Genomic DNA, 16,913 nt, shown 5'->3' with positions numbered 1-16,913 from the left:
ACCCCAGAAGCTTCATCTGCATCATTTCTAACATGTGCCCAGCTAACTATTAGGTGCATGCTTGTAGGTGATTCACTGGAGGTAGGACACACACCAGTGATCACACCCTCAAAAAGTAATGAATATCCCCTTTCCAGTAGTAGTCAACTAACAATAGTAATTTCATATGATGTAAAGGGCCCATCCCCATTATTGCGGAAATCATCTTGTCCAGAAGGCTGCATTTCACAGAGCTTTTCCTTATCTACGTCTTACATTCTTTCTCTGTCCTTCTGTCTAGTGTTCAGTGAGTGTTGCTGGTGGTACAGAGGGGAAGAAGTTGATATAGATGTCTCCTTTAAGGCTGAACACATATTCTCTCTCTCTCTCTCTCTCTCTCTCTCTCTCTCTCTCTCTCTCTCTCTCTCTCTCTCTCTCTCTCTCTCTCTCTCTCTCTTGTTCAGGTTTTTCTCTGTGTAGCCCTGGCTGTCCTGGAACTCACTTTGTAGACCAGGGTGGCCTCGAACTCAGAAATCCACCTGCCTCTGCCTACTGAGTGCTGGGATCAAAGGCGTGTGCCACCACTGCCTGTCCCGTATTCTCTTCTCTTCACCACTTTGACAGATTCTGCCTATACCAAATTCTTGCCACTGTGAAAGAAGCTTCTCTAATGGAGGTTGAGGTCATCCCAGGTCTAGGGCATAACTATAAAAATTTAAAATACAACTTAACTCCTGACCTCTTAGAAGAGTGATTTTAAGAGTTTCCAACCTAGGGCCTGTGACCTCCCTCAATCTTGGGTTTTGATTTGGATTGCAATATCAAAAATGATTTCCTTGTGATAAAGGCCAGTTACAATACAACAGCATCTAATTATTCTATATCATATCTTTCAGAGCAGGTCAGCAGTGTACCATGAATGAAATTAATAGAAAAAATGGGGGAAACCCTTGAGGATATGGACACAGGGGAAAAGTTCCTGAACAGAACACCAACAGCTTATACTCTAAGATCAAGAATTGACAAATGGGACCTCATAAAAATACAAAGTTTCTGTAAGGAAAAAGACACTGTTAAAAGGACAAAATGGCAAACAACAAATTGGGAAAGGATATTCACCAACCCTACATCTGATAGAGGGCTAATATCCAATATATACAAAGAACTCAAGAAGTGACCCCAGGGAACCAAATAACCCTATTAAAAATGGGGTGCAGATCTAAACAAAGAATTTTCACCTGGAGAAATTCGGATGGCCGAGAGGCACCTTAAGAAGTGATCAACATCATTAGTCATTAGGGAAATGCAAATCAAAACAACCCTGTGATTTCACCTTACACCAGTCAGAATGGCTAAGGTCAAAAACTCAGAAGAGAGCAGGTGTTGGCGAGAATGTGGAGAAAGAGGAACACTCCTCCACTGCTGGTGGGGCTGTAAGATGGTACAACCACTTTGGGAATCAGTCTGGTGGTTCCTAAGAAAACTGGACATGACACTTCTGGAAGACCCTGCTATAACTCTCTTGGGCATATACCCAAAGGATTCCCCGGCATGCAATAAAGTCACATGCTCCATTATGTTCATAGCAGCCTTATTTATAATAGCCAGAAGCTGGAAAGAACACAGATGTCCCTCAAAGGAGGAATGGATACAGAAAATGTGGTATATTTGCACAATGGAATACTACTCAACAATTAGAAACAATGAATTCACAAAATTTTTAGGCAAATGGTTTGATCTGGAAAATATCATCCTAAGTGAGGTAACCCAATCACAAAAGAATGCACATGGAATGCAATCTCTGATAAGTGGATATTAACTAGCCCAGGAGCTCTGAATACCCAAGGCACAAATCACACAACAAATGACTCCCATGAAAAAGTATGGAGAGGGTCCTGATCCTGGAAAGGAGTGATCTAGCATTGGAGGGAATATAAGGACAGAGAAAAAGGAGGGAGGTGATTGGTGAATGGATGGAGAGAAGGATTATGGGACATATGGGGAGGGGGGATCTGGGAAAGGGTAAATCATTTGGAATGTAAACAAAGGATATAGAAAATAAAAGTATTAAAAAAAGAAAAAAATGAATTTTTAATATTATTTTCTATATTCCTTGTTTACATTCCAAATGATTTTCCCTTTCCCAGTTCCCCCTCCTCATAAGTCCAATAAGCCTCTTCCCTCTGCCCGTTCACCAATCAACCTCCTCCTATTTCTCTGTCCTGGTACTCCCCTTCAATGCTGGATCAAGCCTTTCCAGGACCAGGGACCTCTCCTTCTTCTTGGGAATTATTTGATAGGTGAATTGTGTCTTGGGTATTCAGAGCTTCCGGGCTAATATCCATTTATCAGTGACTGCATTCCATATGTGTTATTTTGTGATTGGGTTACCTCACTTAGGATGATATTTTCCAGATGCAACTATTTGCCTAAAAATTTCATGAATTCATTGTTTTTAATTGTTGAGTAGTATTCCATTCTGTAAATATACCACATTTTCTGTATCTATTCTTCCACCGAGGGACATCTTGGTTCATTCCAGCCTCTGACTATTATAAATAAGACAGCTATGAACATAGTGGACCATGTGTCCTTATTGGATGCCAGGGAATCCTCTGGGTATATGGCCAGGAGTGGTATAGCAGGGTCCTCCAGAAGTGTCATGCCCAGTTTTCTGAGGAACTGCCAGTCTGATTTGCAGAGTGGTTGTACCAAGTTGCATTCCCTCCAGCAGTGGAGGAGTGTTCCTCTTTCTCCACATCCTCACCATCACCTGCTATATCCTGAGTTTTTAATCTTAGCCTTTCTGACTGGGGTGAGGTGAAATCTCAGAGTTGTTTTGATTTGTATTTCCTAATGACTAATGATGCTGAACATTTCTTAACGTGCTTCTCAGCCATTCAAAGTTCATTCAGGTGAAAATTCTTTGTCTAGCTCTGTACCCCATTTTTAATAGGGTTTTTTGGCTCTAAGCATTTTCCTCTTAGCACTGCTTTCATTGTCTCCCATATATTTGGATATGTTGTGCCTTCATTTTCATTAAACTATAAAAAGTCTTTGATTTCTTTCTTTATTTCTCTTTGGCCAAGGTGTCATTGAGTGGAGCATTGTTCAGCCTCCATGTGTATGTGGGCTTTCTGTTGTTTTTGTTGCTATTGAAGACCACTCTTATTCCATAGTGTTCTGATAGACAGCATGGGATTAGTTCGATCTTCTTATATTTATGAGGTCTGTTTTGTGACCAATTATATGGTTGATTTTGGAGAAGGTGCTATGAGGTGCTGAGAAAAACATATTCTTTTGCTTTAGGCTGAAATGTTATATATATATAAATCCAATTGGTCCAATGCTTCAATTAGTTTCACTATGTCCCTATTTAGTTTCTGTATCCTGATCTGTCCATTGAAGGGAATGGAGTGTTGACGTCAACCACAATTATTGTGTTAGGTGCAGTGTGTGTTTTAAGCTTTAGTAAAGTTTCTTAAATAAATGAGAGTGCCCTTGCAATTTGAGCATAGATGTTCAGAATTGAGAGTTGTTCTTGGTCCATTTTTCCCTTGACCAGTAAGAAGTGTCCTTCTGTGTCTCTTTTGATGACTTTAGGTTGAAATTCAATTTTATCTGACATTAGAATGGCTACTCCGGCTTGTTTCCTAAGACTGTTTGCTTGTAAAAATGTTTTCCAGCCTTTTACTCTGAGGTAGTGTTTGTCTTTGACACTGCAATGTATTTCCTGTATGCAGCAAAATGTAGGGTCCTGTTTATGAATCCAGTCTGTTAATCTATGTCTTTTTATTGCAAAATTGAGTCCATTGATGTTAAGAGATATTAAGGAATAGTGACTATTGCTTCCTGTTATTTTTGATGTTATTTTTATATTTGAGTGGCAAACTTCCTTTGATGAAAGAAGTTTACTATCTTGATTTTTCCAGGGTATAGTTTCCCTCTATGTATTGAAGTTTTCCACTTATTATTCTTTGTAGGGCTGGGTTTGTGGAAAGCTATTGTGTAAATTTGCTTTTGTTATATAATATCTTGGTTTGTCCTTTTTCTCTTACTGCTCTTAATATTCTTTCTTTGTTTAGTACATTTGGGGTTTTGATTATTATGTGACAGGAGGTATTTCTGTTCTGGTCCAATCTGTTTGGAGTTCTGTAGGCTTCTTGTATATTCATGAACAACTCTCTTTAGGGTTGGGAAGTTTTCTTCCATAATTTTGCTGAAGATATTTGCTGGCCCTTTACGTTGTAATTCTTCATACTCATCTATACCTAGAATCCTTAGTTTTGGTCTTCTCATTTTGTCCTGGATTTCCTGGATGTTTTTGGTTACAAGCTTTTTGATTTTTGCATTTTCTTTGACTGTTGAGTCCATGGTTTCTATGATATCTTCGGCATCTGAGATTCTTCTCTCTCTTGTATTCTCTTGTTGATATTTGCATCTATGGCCCCTGATTTCTTCCCAAGGTTTTCTATCTCCAAAGTTGTCTCCCTTTGTGATTTCTTAGTTGTTTCTACTTCTGCTTTTAGACCCTGGACAGGTTTGCTCAGTTCCTTCACTTGTTTGTGTTTTCCTGTATATCCTTAATAGATTTTTGTGTTTCCTCTTTCATGACTTCTGCCTGTTGACTCAAATTCTCCTGCATTTCTTTAAGTGATTTTTTTTTGTTTCCTCTTTATTGGCTTCTATTTGTTGGCTCATATTCTCCTGAATTTCTTTAAGTATTTTTTTGTGTTTCTATTGTAAGGGCTTCTAACTTATTCACGTTCCCTGTATTTCTTTAAGACATTTATTTATGTCCTTTTTGTGTTCCTCTAACAGCATCATGACCAGTGATTTTAAATCCAAATCTTGCTTTTCTGGTGTGTTGGGGTATCTAGTACTTGCTGTTATTGGAGAAGTAGGTTCATATGCTGTCATATTCCCTTGATTTCTGTTAGTAATGTTCCTGCATTTGCCTTTTGCCATCTGGTTATCTCTTTAGTTGGTTCTGCTGTCGCTGGTCGGTGCTTGAACCTCCTGTGGGCCTGTAAGGCTATTTCTGCACCCCTGGATAACTGGGTTGTCCCTGACACAGATTGCTGATGGGCTGTCCTACTATTGGATGCCATTAGAGCCCTAGTGTGCCTTGTCTCAAGCAATGTTATTCTCAGGTTTTCTCTGTGTACCTGGTGTTGCCTGTCTGGTCAGCCTGGTAATGAAGATTGTGGACTCCTTAGGATCACCCTACAAGCGCCAATCACTCTGTAGAGCAAATGGCCTAGGACAGGGCTTGCTGCTGGATTTCAAATGCTCTGCTGATGCTGATTCTCGAATGCACCACTTCTACTAAATAACCTATACCTATCTGTTCTTGAGAGAGTATCAGGAAGTAGGATCTTCCCCATGTCAGATGTGGCACAGGTCTGCCACATCCGATGGGAAGGGGCAGTGATGATTCACCTGCTCTAGCCTGTTCTCTAGAGAGTATCAGAAAATGGGATCTTCCCTTTGTGAGATGTGGCACAGGTCTCTGGCTGAGCTGGCTGCTTGGTAACAGGAGCCAAGATGGTTGCAACCTCAGGTCAGATGTGCTCCCTGCTGAGCTGGTTGCTTGGCCACAGGAGCCAAGATGGTGGGCAACTACTTCTATTTTAACATGGTTCTGACAGCATGGACAGCCAGGTTTCAAGACTTCAGGAAAATACGTTCCTCTCGCTCCTCTAATGACACTCTTAAGAAGTCTATCACAGAAGTAGCCAGAGCACAGACAGCCTAAAAAGATGTACTAATATGTTCTAATCTCAGAGATTATTAGTACTGTTAATAAATTTGGTTTGCCTATATAAAGTATCATTTCACACAGACTAGGCTTAGTCTTCTTGACTCAATCTCCCAAGCACTGGGGTTGCTGGTATTTTCCATAGAGCCAATTAATTTGTTTATAGCCTTCATACAGAGACAGAGATGGGTCTGTGGTAATATTTATAGTGAGATCCCATAAGCTGAGAGGATGTGTGCATCCAGTTTAAAAGATCTTTGTGGACATTGACTATTCTGTAGAACAGTTCCATGGTTGCCATACCTGAGACTTCCGTAAGAATGTATAGGAGGCAAAAGGCTTCTCTGGCCACCACAAGCATATTCTACAATGAAAAGATGCAGAAGCTTGCCCATATATTACAATTACTTCTAAAGACTGAGTAACTGTGAGCCTAACTCTTGTTGCCTGTGGACAGGTCTAGGTGAACATCACTATGAAAGTGAACATAAGAGCTCATGGTGCACCTCTGGTGCTTCATGTGTATTTGTGAATGGTTAGTGTCTACTGGATCCTTTTCATCCTTTCCCATGTTCACCATACATCCTTAATGAGAGTGCCCATAAGGATATCTCTGGGATGCCTAATGCATGTATCAACATTCTTGCTGTATCTCACCTCTCCTGCCTGTTATCCATGGGCTATGTAGTTTCATTTGCCTTTCTTTTCTCTTTCTATAATGAATTTAAACATTTTGTTTCTCCCTCATTTGAATCCACTTTTAAAGAAAGGTAATTGTTTTTTAAAGTTTTGTCTATTTGAGCGTTATGGATTTTGGCAGATTTAATTCTCTGTCTGGTATTCTTTGACACAGATTCTCATTATGCTAGCCCAATTCAAATTCACTGTATTTCCCAATATGTCTTGAACTTCTGATCAGCTTGGATGTATCATTTAGTATTTAAATGACCATTTCACATTCATTCACTTTTCTTTTTTTCTGAGTATTAGGAGAAGGACTGGCTGCCAGGCTATGCTGATCCTATGAAATGTCAGCTCTGCTGAATCCTAAGTCTGTATAGGAATCTGCTTATTGACTGTTCATAACTCTATTGAGTGATACTTTAATTAGCGATAATCACACTTCAGATAAACCTCATTGGCTACAATACTGCCACTTCACAAAGCTGAGTGATACTTTAAATATTAGTTAATATTTAATGAGGGCCTCACTCTATATCCTAGTCTGACCTTATTATAATCCTCCTAATTCAGCCTCCAAATTGGTGAGTTTATAGGTCTAGCCTTTCCTAGTGTTGTATTTTTTTCTCTACATTTTAAATTACATTTTCCTAAGACTTCAGTTGTGTTGCATTTAGGGAAGTCATTTGGTCACCATATTTCAGTGAACTCCTGTTGTCTCTGATGGCAGTAGAGCAAGAACCACAACAGAACTCACAAACCTTCTTCTGTGACTGTATTACACTCCTCGCCTTTCTCCTTAATATGGAGGCATAGGAGATCTTGTCCTCTGTGCCACATAACTTCTTTCTGCCTTTTATATATCTTTTTTTGTGAAGAGTATCAGGGTAAACCAACTTCAATATAAAATTATCCCATAGAAATACTGAAAATTAAATTAACTTTTTAGTGAAAAATTAACACTGCAGACTATATGAGGAGTTAAGTTTTGACAAGAAGACCACTTTTATTTTTCTTTTTTAATTCATTTATTTTTGTGTTATGTATACACATGTGCATTCTACAGCAGTAATGTAGCTAGTGGGCAATTAGGGACTTATTTCTCTTGTACATTGTGGGGTCTGAAGTCTGAACTCAGGTTGTCAGTTTCGGTCAGCGATGTTACTAGCCCAAGACCTTTTTATGAGTTAAAAAAAAGTTAAACTTTTGAATTGTTGCACTTATGATTAAGTCCATTTTCTGAATACTTTGATCAATAAACCTTGCTTTAAAAACCTGAGCCTAAATAAATGTAAGCTTCTGACTTAAATAACTATCCATTTTATTTTTTGTTTTATACTGATGTTTTAAATTATGTTATTTATTTACATTGCAGTCATTGCCCTCCTTTCCATGACCCCCTCCCACTGTTCCTCTTCCCATTTCTCCTTCCCCTTGTCTCTGAGAGCCTCCCCACAGAATTCCCCCTTCCCTGGGGCCTTAAATGTCAGCTCCCAGTGAGACCAAACCATTCATTCCTCTGCTACATTCCTGCCAGGAGCCTAGGACCAACCTACATATGCTGACTGGTTGGTGAATCAGTCTCTGGGACCTCCCTGGGATCAGGCTTAGTTGAGACTGCTGGTCTTCCTATGGTGTCACCCATCCCTTCAGCTTCTTTAATCCTTTACTTAATTTAACCGAAGGGGGTGCCCGCCTTCAGTCCAATGGTTAGGTATAAGTATCTGCATCTGTCTCATCCACTTGTGGGTAGGGCCTCTCAGGGGACAGCCATGCTAGGCTTTTGTCTGTAGGCACATCATAGCATCAGTAATAGTGTCAGGATTTGGTGTCTCCACATGAGGTAGATCCCCAGTTGGGGCAGTCACTAGACCACCTTTCCTTCAGTCTCTTCTCCATTTTTGTCCCTGCAGTTCTTTTAGACAGGACCAATTCTGGGTATGAAGTTTTGACTGTGGTCTCGTAACCCTGTCCCTCCAAATGAGGCCCTGTCTATGTAGTGGAGGTGGACTGGGTGAGTTCCCCCTCGCAATTGTTGGATATGTTAGCTAAGGTAACCCTCATCAAGTCCAGAGAGCCACTCACTCCCAGGTCTCTGGTACTTTTTAGAGGGTCCCCCCCACCTCCCCACTCCAGAGGATGCATCATTACATAAGGAAGAGGAAGTGCATTTTTACAGTTTCACAGATAAAATGACTGTGGGAAAGCCTGTTTCTAGGTCTATGAAAAGAGAGTAGAAAAATTCCCTGATTTGGTGTGACAAGTGAAGGAAAGATGAAAGTGGAACATTTGTCATTTTGTTAATTTCCTGTGGTTATTTGTGACTCCTTAGTGACCATGGATCACAATGTTTTAACAGGTCTCAGTCTACTATATAACTATGGTGATGAGATGAAAAGGGAAGAAATGGTCTTCTGAAATCTGCTGTCTTAACACAGCAGAAGATGTCTTTCTTCCAGGTACCCAGAGCAGCTTTGTCTTTAGAATGGATGCTTTTGTTCCAAAACCTGAGGAATTCATCTCTGTTTCCCAAATGACACAGTAGCACTTGCATAATCCCAATAAACAGCACACACTTTATCATCACCTGTATCAACCACTTCAACAATCCATGGGTTTGGTGGCACAATTAAGAACTAGGATGTGTTTGTGGATTTCTATTTGTTATTTGGTTGGGTAGTGCTTGTTACTTTTTTCACATAGGATAATTTATACTTTTAGAGTGCTAGATGTAATTATCTAGAGTGGATTAATAGTTGCCCGAGTACTTCAAGAATTTCATTCAAACTTCCATAATCTATATATGTTCTCATTCACTGTCTATTTCTCTTGGATCTATTTGATGAAAGTTGAAATCTCACAGATATAGTAATATTCACTGCAGCCAGCTGCTTAAGATAGCTCAGGATGTGCAATCTGATAGGTACATGGGTTTGGTGCCAGCCTAGGCTTCACAGAATTTTTGGAATCATGCTGTACTACAGAATGAGAATCTGTCTTATAAAGCCTAATAATAACAATGATAATGGTAATAATGCTAAACTGCCTAGGAATACTTTCAGGGTGATGCAATTTCTTTTATAGTATCATAATTAACCTTTAAAAAATCTGTATAGATCTAGTAATACATTTTAATCCATAATCCATATCCATAATTATCAGGTTTTTTTGGATCACGTCTCTTGTCAACATTTCTTCATAATCAGGATCATGCAGTATATTCACTCATAAAGTCCTTAAGTTCTGAAGCAGTTTGGCTCATTGATTGAGAATTAAATTTAAAAATTCATGTCTTGACACAGGAGTCTACATATAATAAAATTAAATTAGTGTAAATATTAAAAATATAAGTTTTAATAAATACGTATACTTTTCCAAGCAACATTCTGCAAAGAAGTTTGATGTTAACTTTACAAAAGTGTTGTCATCTGAGTGGAGGGAATCTCAACTGAGAAAGTGCCTCAATAAGATTTGCTTGTAAGCAAGCCTGTAGGGCATTTGCTTAATTTTTAACTGGTGTTGGAGGGCACAAACTATTGTTGGTATCACCCCTGGGACTGTGGTGTTGGCTATGCTAAGAAAGAAGGACAAGCGAGTCAGGAGAGACTCACCGCCATCTTGATCCCGGGCTCCAGAGATCGGTCAGACTGAGGTACACAAACATAATCCTAGGCCCAACACCGCAGGGGTCTGAGCCAGACGGGCGTTGGCCTGCACCCAGGCCCTGGGCTGTTCGAGTGGCCATCGGGGCGCCAACCCAGCCAGGAGTTTTTTTTTTTTGCCCCGACCGGTGCACGCGCCGCCATTTTGCCTACAGGAGCCAGAGTGCTCGGGAGGGCAGAGACTGCTAACAAGCGTAGCCTGAGGCTAACAAAACGGGGGTCTAGGCCCCAAAAGGCACAGGACTGACCCCAAGAACTGGGCGGCTTGGTGGGCCATCTGTGTGTCAACCAGCCCAGGAGGTTATTAGCACAACAGACTCTCCCGGTGCTTTCGCGGAGCGCGGACGCACACGCCCGCCATCCGGGTCACCTGGCGGACCCAAATAACAGACATAGCCCTAGGGGAACTTTGCTCGGACCTTGGCCGCCCAGGTGTTTGCCTGGACTCAGGGCCCAGGCGACAAGGCTAACCTAGTGTGCGCCAGCCCGGTTGGGGAAATCGGCTGCCCAGCGGAGTGAGCGGAGCACAGGGGAGGTCACAGCAACATTCACCTTCGGAGCTCCCTGGGGGTGCACACGGGTTCCACCTGGTCCACAGACACAATCTGGGGCAAGGCCTCAGGCAGAAGCCCCCAGCTCAACTCTCTCCGCTTCAGATCAGCCTGGGTGGCCGCCACATCTCCAGGTCCCTCAAGAGGCTAGTGGGGGCTTCCGGGCGGCCAGCTGGGAGAAGTCGGTGTGCTCCAATAAATCCTGCGGGCCCCAGCGGGAGCCTTCAGGTGCCTGCTTCGGGATCTGAACAGCCTGGACAACAGCACCCTGTCTATAGGCAGTGCAGAGTGTAAGCTGTGCACCAGAGGCCAACGGGGAAGGGGCAGCTTGCACTGGTGAGTCCAGCACTGACAAGACCAAGTAACACCAGTGAGAGCCAGATGGCAAAAGGCAAACGCAGAAACGTCACTAACAGAAATCAAGGCAATATGGCAACATCTGAACCAAATTCTCCTCTACCAGCAAGTCCTGGATACCCCATCACACCAGTAAAACAAGATTTGGATTTAAAATCACTGGTCATGATGCTGGTACAGGAACACATGAAGGACATTGAGGAGAAAATGGATCAAAAGTTAGAAGCCCTTGCAAGGGAAACACAAAAATCATTGAAAGAAATCCAGGAGAATACAAAAGCCAACAAGGAGGAAATGCAAAAAACACTTAAAGAAATACAGGAGAACTTTGCTCAACAGGCTGAGGTCATGAAAGACGAAACACAAAAATCTCTTAAAGAAATACAGGAGAACTTTGGTCAACAGGCTGAGCTCATGAAAGAGGAAACACAAAAATCTCTTAAAGAATTACAGGAAAACACAAACATGCAAGGGAAGGAGCTAAGCAAAACCATCCAGGATCTAAAATCAGAAGTAGAAACAACTAAGAAAACTCAAAGGGAGACAACTTTGGAGATAGAAAGCCTTGGGAAGAAATCAGGGGACAGAGATGCAAATATCAACAACAGAATACAAGAGATAGAAGAAAGAATCTCAGATGCTGAAGATTCCATAGAAACCATGGACTCAACAGTTAAAGAAAATGCAAAGTGCAAAAAGCTTGTAACCCAAAATATCCAGGAAATCCAGGACACAATGAGAAGACCAAACCTAAGGATTATAGGCATAGATGAGAGTGAAGATTTACAACTTAAAGGGCCAGCAAATATCTTCAATAAAATTATGGAAGAAAACTTCCCTAACCTAAAGAGAGAGATGCCCATGAATATACAAGAAGCCTACAGAACTCCAAACAGACTGGACCAGAACAGAAATACTTCCCGTCACATAATAATCAAAACACCAAATGTTCTAAACAAAGAAAGAATACTAAAGGCAGTAAGAGAAAAAGGCCAAGTAACATATAAAGGAAGACCTATCAGAATCACAGCAGACTTTTCACCTGAGACTATGAAGGCTAGAAGGTCCTGGGCAGATCTCATGCAGACTCTAAGAGAACACAAATGCCAACCAAAACTACTATATCCAGCAAAACTCTCAATCACCATAGATGGAGAAACTAAGATATTTCACGACAAAACCAAGTTCACCCAATATCTATCCACTAACCCAGCCCTAAAAAGGATAATAGGAGGACAACACCAATACAAGGAGGGAAACTCCACCCTGAAAAAAGCAAGATAGTAACCTTTCATCAAACCCAAATAAGTTAAGCAATCAAATTTAAAAAATAACGTCAAAAATGATAGGAAGTAACAATCACTATTCCTTAATATCTCTTAACATCAATGGACTCAATGCCCCAATAAAAAGACACAGACTAACTGACTGGATACGTAAACAGGACCCTACATTTTGCTGCTTACAGGAAACACACCTCAGGGTCAAAGACAAACACTACCTTAGAGTAAAAGGCTGGAAGACAATTTTACAAGCAAATGGTCTCAGGAAACAAGCTGGAGTAGCCATTTTAATATCAGATAAAATTGACTTTCAACCCAAAGTCATCAAAAGAGACTCTGAGGGACACTTCTTGCTGGTCAAAGGAAAAATACAACAAGAAGAACTCTCAATCCTGAACATCTATGCTCCAAATGCAAGGGCACCCTCTTCCATAAAAGAAACTTTATTAAAACTCAAAGCACACATTGCACCTAACACAATAATTGTGGGTGACTTCAACACTGCACTTTTCTCAATGGACCGATCAGGAAAACAGAAACTAAACAAGGACACAATGAAACTAATTGAAGCTTTGGACCAATTAGATTTAACTGATATATATAGAACATTCTATCCTAAAACAAAAGAATATACCTTTTTTTCAGCACCTCATGGTACCTTCTCCAAAATCGACCATATAATTGGTCACAAGACAGACCTCAACAAATATAAAAAGATAGAACTAATCCCATGCCTCCTATCTGATCACTATGGAATAAAAGTGGTCTTCAATAGCAACAGAAACAACAGAAAACCCACAAACATGTGGAGATTGAACAATACTCTACTCAATGACACCTTGGTCAAGGAAGAAATAAAGAAAGAAATTAAAGACTTTTTAGAACACAATAAAAATGAAAACACAACATACCCAAATCTATGGGACACAATGAAAGCAGTGCTAAGAGGAAAACTCATAGCCCTGAGTGCCTCCAAAAAGAAAATGGAGAGAGCATACATTACCAACTTAATGACACACCTGAAAGCCCTAGAACAAAAAGAAGCTATTTCACCCAGGAGGAGTAGAAGGCAGGAAATCATCAAACTCAGGGCCGAAATCAATCAAGTAGAAACAAAGAGAACCATACAAAAAATCAACAAAACTAGGAGCTGGTTCTTTGAGAAAATCAACAAGATAGATAAACCCTTAGCCAGACTGACCAAAGGGCACAGAGAAAGTATCCAAATTAACAAACTTAGAAATGAAAAGGGAGACATAACAACGGAAACTGAGGAAATCCAAAAAATCATCAGATCCTACTACAAGAGCCTGTACTCAACACAACTGGAGAATCTGGAGGAAATGGACAATTTCCTTGACAGATACCAAATACCAAAATTAAATCAGGACCAACTAGACCATCTAAACAGTCCCATAAAGCCTAAAGAAATAGAAGGAGTCATAGAAAGTCTTCCAACCAAAAAAAGCACAGGACCAGATGGTTTCAGTGCAGAATTCTACCAGACCTTCAAAGAAGAATTAACACCAATACTCTTCAAACTATTCCACAAAATAGAAACAGAAGGAACACTACCCAATTCCTTCTACGAAGCCACAATTACGCTGATACCAAAGCCACACAAAGATCCAACAAAGAAAGAGAACTTCAGACCAATTTCCCTTATGAACATCGATGCAAAAATACTCAACAAAATTCTTGCCAACCGAATCCAAGAACACATCAAAACGATCATCCACCATGATCAAGTAGGCTTTATCCCGGGAATGCAGGGTTGGTTCAATATACGGAAATCCATCAATACAATCCACTACATAAACAAACTCAAAGAACAAAACCACATGGTCATTTCATTGGATGCTGAAAAAGCATTTGACAAAATTCAGCATCCTTTCATGCTTAAAGTCTTGGAGAGAACAGGAATTCAAGGCCCATACCTAAACATAGTAAAAGCAATATACAGCAAACCGGTAGCCAGCATCAAACTAAACGGAGAGAAACTTGAAACAATCCCACTGAAATCAGGGACCAGACAAGGCTGCCCCCTTTCTCCTTATCTTTTCAATATTGTACTTGAGGTACTAGCTCGGGCAATTCGACAACATAAGGAGGTCAAAGGGATACAAATTGGAAAGGAGGAAGTCAAACTATCATTATTTGCAGACGACATGATCGTCTACCTAAGTGACCCAAAGAACTCCACTAGAGAGCTCCTACAGCTGATAAACAACTTCAGCAAAGTGGCAGGTTACAAAATCAACTCAAGCAAATCAGTGGCCTTCCTATACTCAAAGGATAAGCAGGCTGAGAAAGAAATTAGGGAAATGACCCCCTTCACAATAGCCACAAACAGTATAAAGTATCTTGGGGTGACTCTTACCAAACATGCGAAAGATCTGTATGGCAAGAACTTCAAGACTCTGAAGAAGGAAATGGAAGAAGACCTCAAAAAATGGGAAAACCTCCCATGCTCATGGATCGGTAGAATCAATATAGTTAAAATGGCCATTTTGCCTAAAGCACTATACAGATTCAATGCAATACCCATCAAAATCCCAACTCAATTCTTCACAGAGTTAGAAAGAGCAATTATCAAATTCATCTGGAACAACAAAAAACCCAGGATAGCTAAAACTATTCTCAGCAACAAAAGAAAATCTGGGGGAATCAGTATCCCTGACCTCAAGCAATACTACAGAGCAATAGTGTTAAAAACTGCATGGTATTGGTACAGTGACAGGCAGGAGGATCAATGGAACAGGATTGAAGATCCAGAAATGAACCCACACACCTATGGCCACTTGATCCTCGACAAAGAGGCTGAAAACATCCAATGGAAAAAAGATAGCCTTTTCAACAAATGGTGCTGGTTCAACTGGAGGTCAGCATGCAGAAGAATGCGAATTGATCCATCCTTGTCTCCTTGTACTAAGCTCAAATCCAAATGGATCAAGGACCTCCACATAAAGCCAGACACTCTGAAGCTAATAGAAAAGAAACTGGGGAAGACCCTTGAGGACATCGGTACAGGGAGAAAGTTTCTGAACAGAACACCAATAGCGTATGCTCTAAGAGCAAGAATTGACAAATGGGACCTCATAAGGTTACAGAGTTTCTGTAAGGCAAAGGACACCATCAAGAGGACAGATCGGCAACCAACAAATTGGGAAAAGATCTTCACCAATCCTACATCAGATAGAGGGCTAATATCCAATATATATAAAGAACTCAAGAAGTTAGACTCCAGAAAACCGAACAACCCTATTAAAAAATGGGGTACAGAGTTAAACAAAGAATTCTCACCTGAAGAACTTCGGATGGCGGAGAAGCATCTTAAAAAATGCTCCACTTCATTAGTCATTAGGGAAATGCAAATCAAAACAACCCTAAGATTTCATCTTACACCAGTCAGAATGGCTAAGATTAAAAATTCAGGAGACAGCAGGTGTTGGAGAGGGTGCGGAGAAAGAGGAACACTCCTCCACTGCTGGTGGGGTTGCAAATTGGTACAACCACTCTGGAAAGCAGTCTGGCGGTTCCTCCGAAAACTGGGCACCTCACTTCCAGAAGATCCTGCTATACCACTCCTGGGCATATACCCAGAGGATTCCCCACCATGTAATAAGGATACATGCTCTACTATGTTCATAGCAGCCCTATTTATAATTGCCAGATGCTGGAAAGAACCCAGATATCCCTCAACAGAAGAGTGGATACAAAAAATGTGGTATATCTACACAATGGAGTACTATTCAGCCATTAGAAACAATGAATTCATGAAATTCTTAGGCAAATGGATGGAGCTAGAGAACATCATACTAAGTGAGGTAACCCAGACTCAAAAGGTGAATCATGGTATGCACTCACTAATAAGTGGTTATTAACCTAGAAAACTGGAATACCCAAAACATAATCCACACATCAAATGAGATACAAGAAGAAAGCAGGAGTGGTCCCTGGTTCTGGAAAGACTCAGTGAAACAGTATTTGGCAAAACCAGAACGGGGAACTGGGAAGGGGTGGGAGGGAGGACAGGGGAAGAGAAGGGGGCTTACGGGACTTTCGGGGAGGGGGGGGCTAGAAAAGGGGAAATCATTTGAAATGTAAATAAATTATATCAAATAAAAAAAAAGACAAAAAAAAAAAAAAAAGAAAGAAGGACAAGCAAATTTTGGAGACTAAGACAATAAGCTGCATCATATGTGCTGTCAAGCTCATGCCCAGTGTGATTCTTGCCCTGCAACGATGGGCAATCACATAGAAGTTTTAGCAAAATAAATCCTTTCCTTCCCCAAGTTGTTTTAGTCATGGTGTGTTATCACAGCAATATAAACCATCAAACTAAAACAGGACAATTTTGTTAGCTTCTGTCGTTCTTTTCTGTTCCTTGCCCAGCACTTGACCCTGTATAATGAGACATGCGGTCTATTGTATTAAAAATACTAAGCTTCCCAGAAATACTTTCTAGGTTGAAGAAATTTCTTTTATAGTATCATAATTAACCTTTAAATATTCAGTATGGATCTAGTAATATGTCTTAATCCATATTGCTTATTCATAATTATCAGCTTTTTGGACTATGTCTCTCTTGATATTTCATGTTCAGGATCATACAGTATATTACCTCATGTCCTTAAGT

At 40.5% G+C, this 16,913-nt stretch overlaps 1 protein-coding gene and 1 long non-coding RNA gene across 19 annotated transcripts in view; one reads left to right on the top strand and one right to left on the bottom strand.

Moving 5' to 3' along the window:
• LOC127679316 (uncharacterized) overlaps nt 1-7,723 on the bottom strand; it is an 83,695-nt gene extending 75,972 nt beyond the window's left edge. Inside the window, exon 1 of the long non-coding RNA XR_007976733.1 lies at nt 7,626-7,723. This is a non-coding gene — a long non-coding RNA (uncharacterized LOC127679316). The remainder of the gene's footprint in view (nt 1-7,625) is intronic.
• LOC127679301 (killer cell lectin-like receptor 5) overlaps nt 1-16,913 on the top strand; it is a 403,713-nt gene that overhangs the window by 321,497 nt on the left and 65,303 nt on the right. Inside the window, exon 7 of one of the 18 annotated variants that reach the window (XM_052175064.1) lies at nt 876-3,035. The exons of the other annotated variants lie outside the window; for them this stretch is intronic. Within the exon in view, the coding sequence (XP_052031024.1) occupies nt 876-933 (58 nt within the window). The 3' untranslated portion in view covers nt 934-3,035. Of the gene's footprint in view, nt 1-875; nt 3,036-16,913 lie in introns of those variants that run through there. 18 annotated transcript variants of the gene reach the window in all.

This window comes from Apodemus sylvaticus, chromosome 2, assembly GCF_947179515.1.
Source record: "Apodemus sylvaticus chromosome 2, mApoSyl1.1, whole genome shotgun sequence".
In the NCBI taxonomy this organism is placed as follows: domain Eukaryota; kingdom Metazoa; phylum Chordata; class Mammalia; order Rodentia; family Muridae; genus Apodemus; species Apodemus sylvaticus.
Note: the sequence above shows the minus strand (reverse complement) of the source record. Positions and strands in the feature narration are given on the sequence as shown.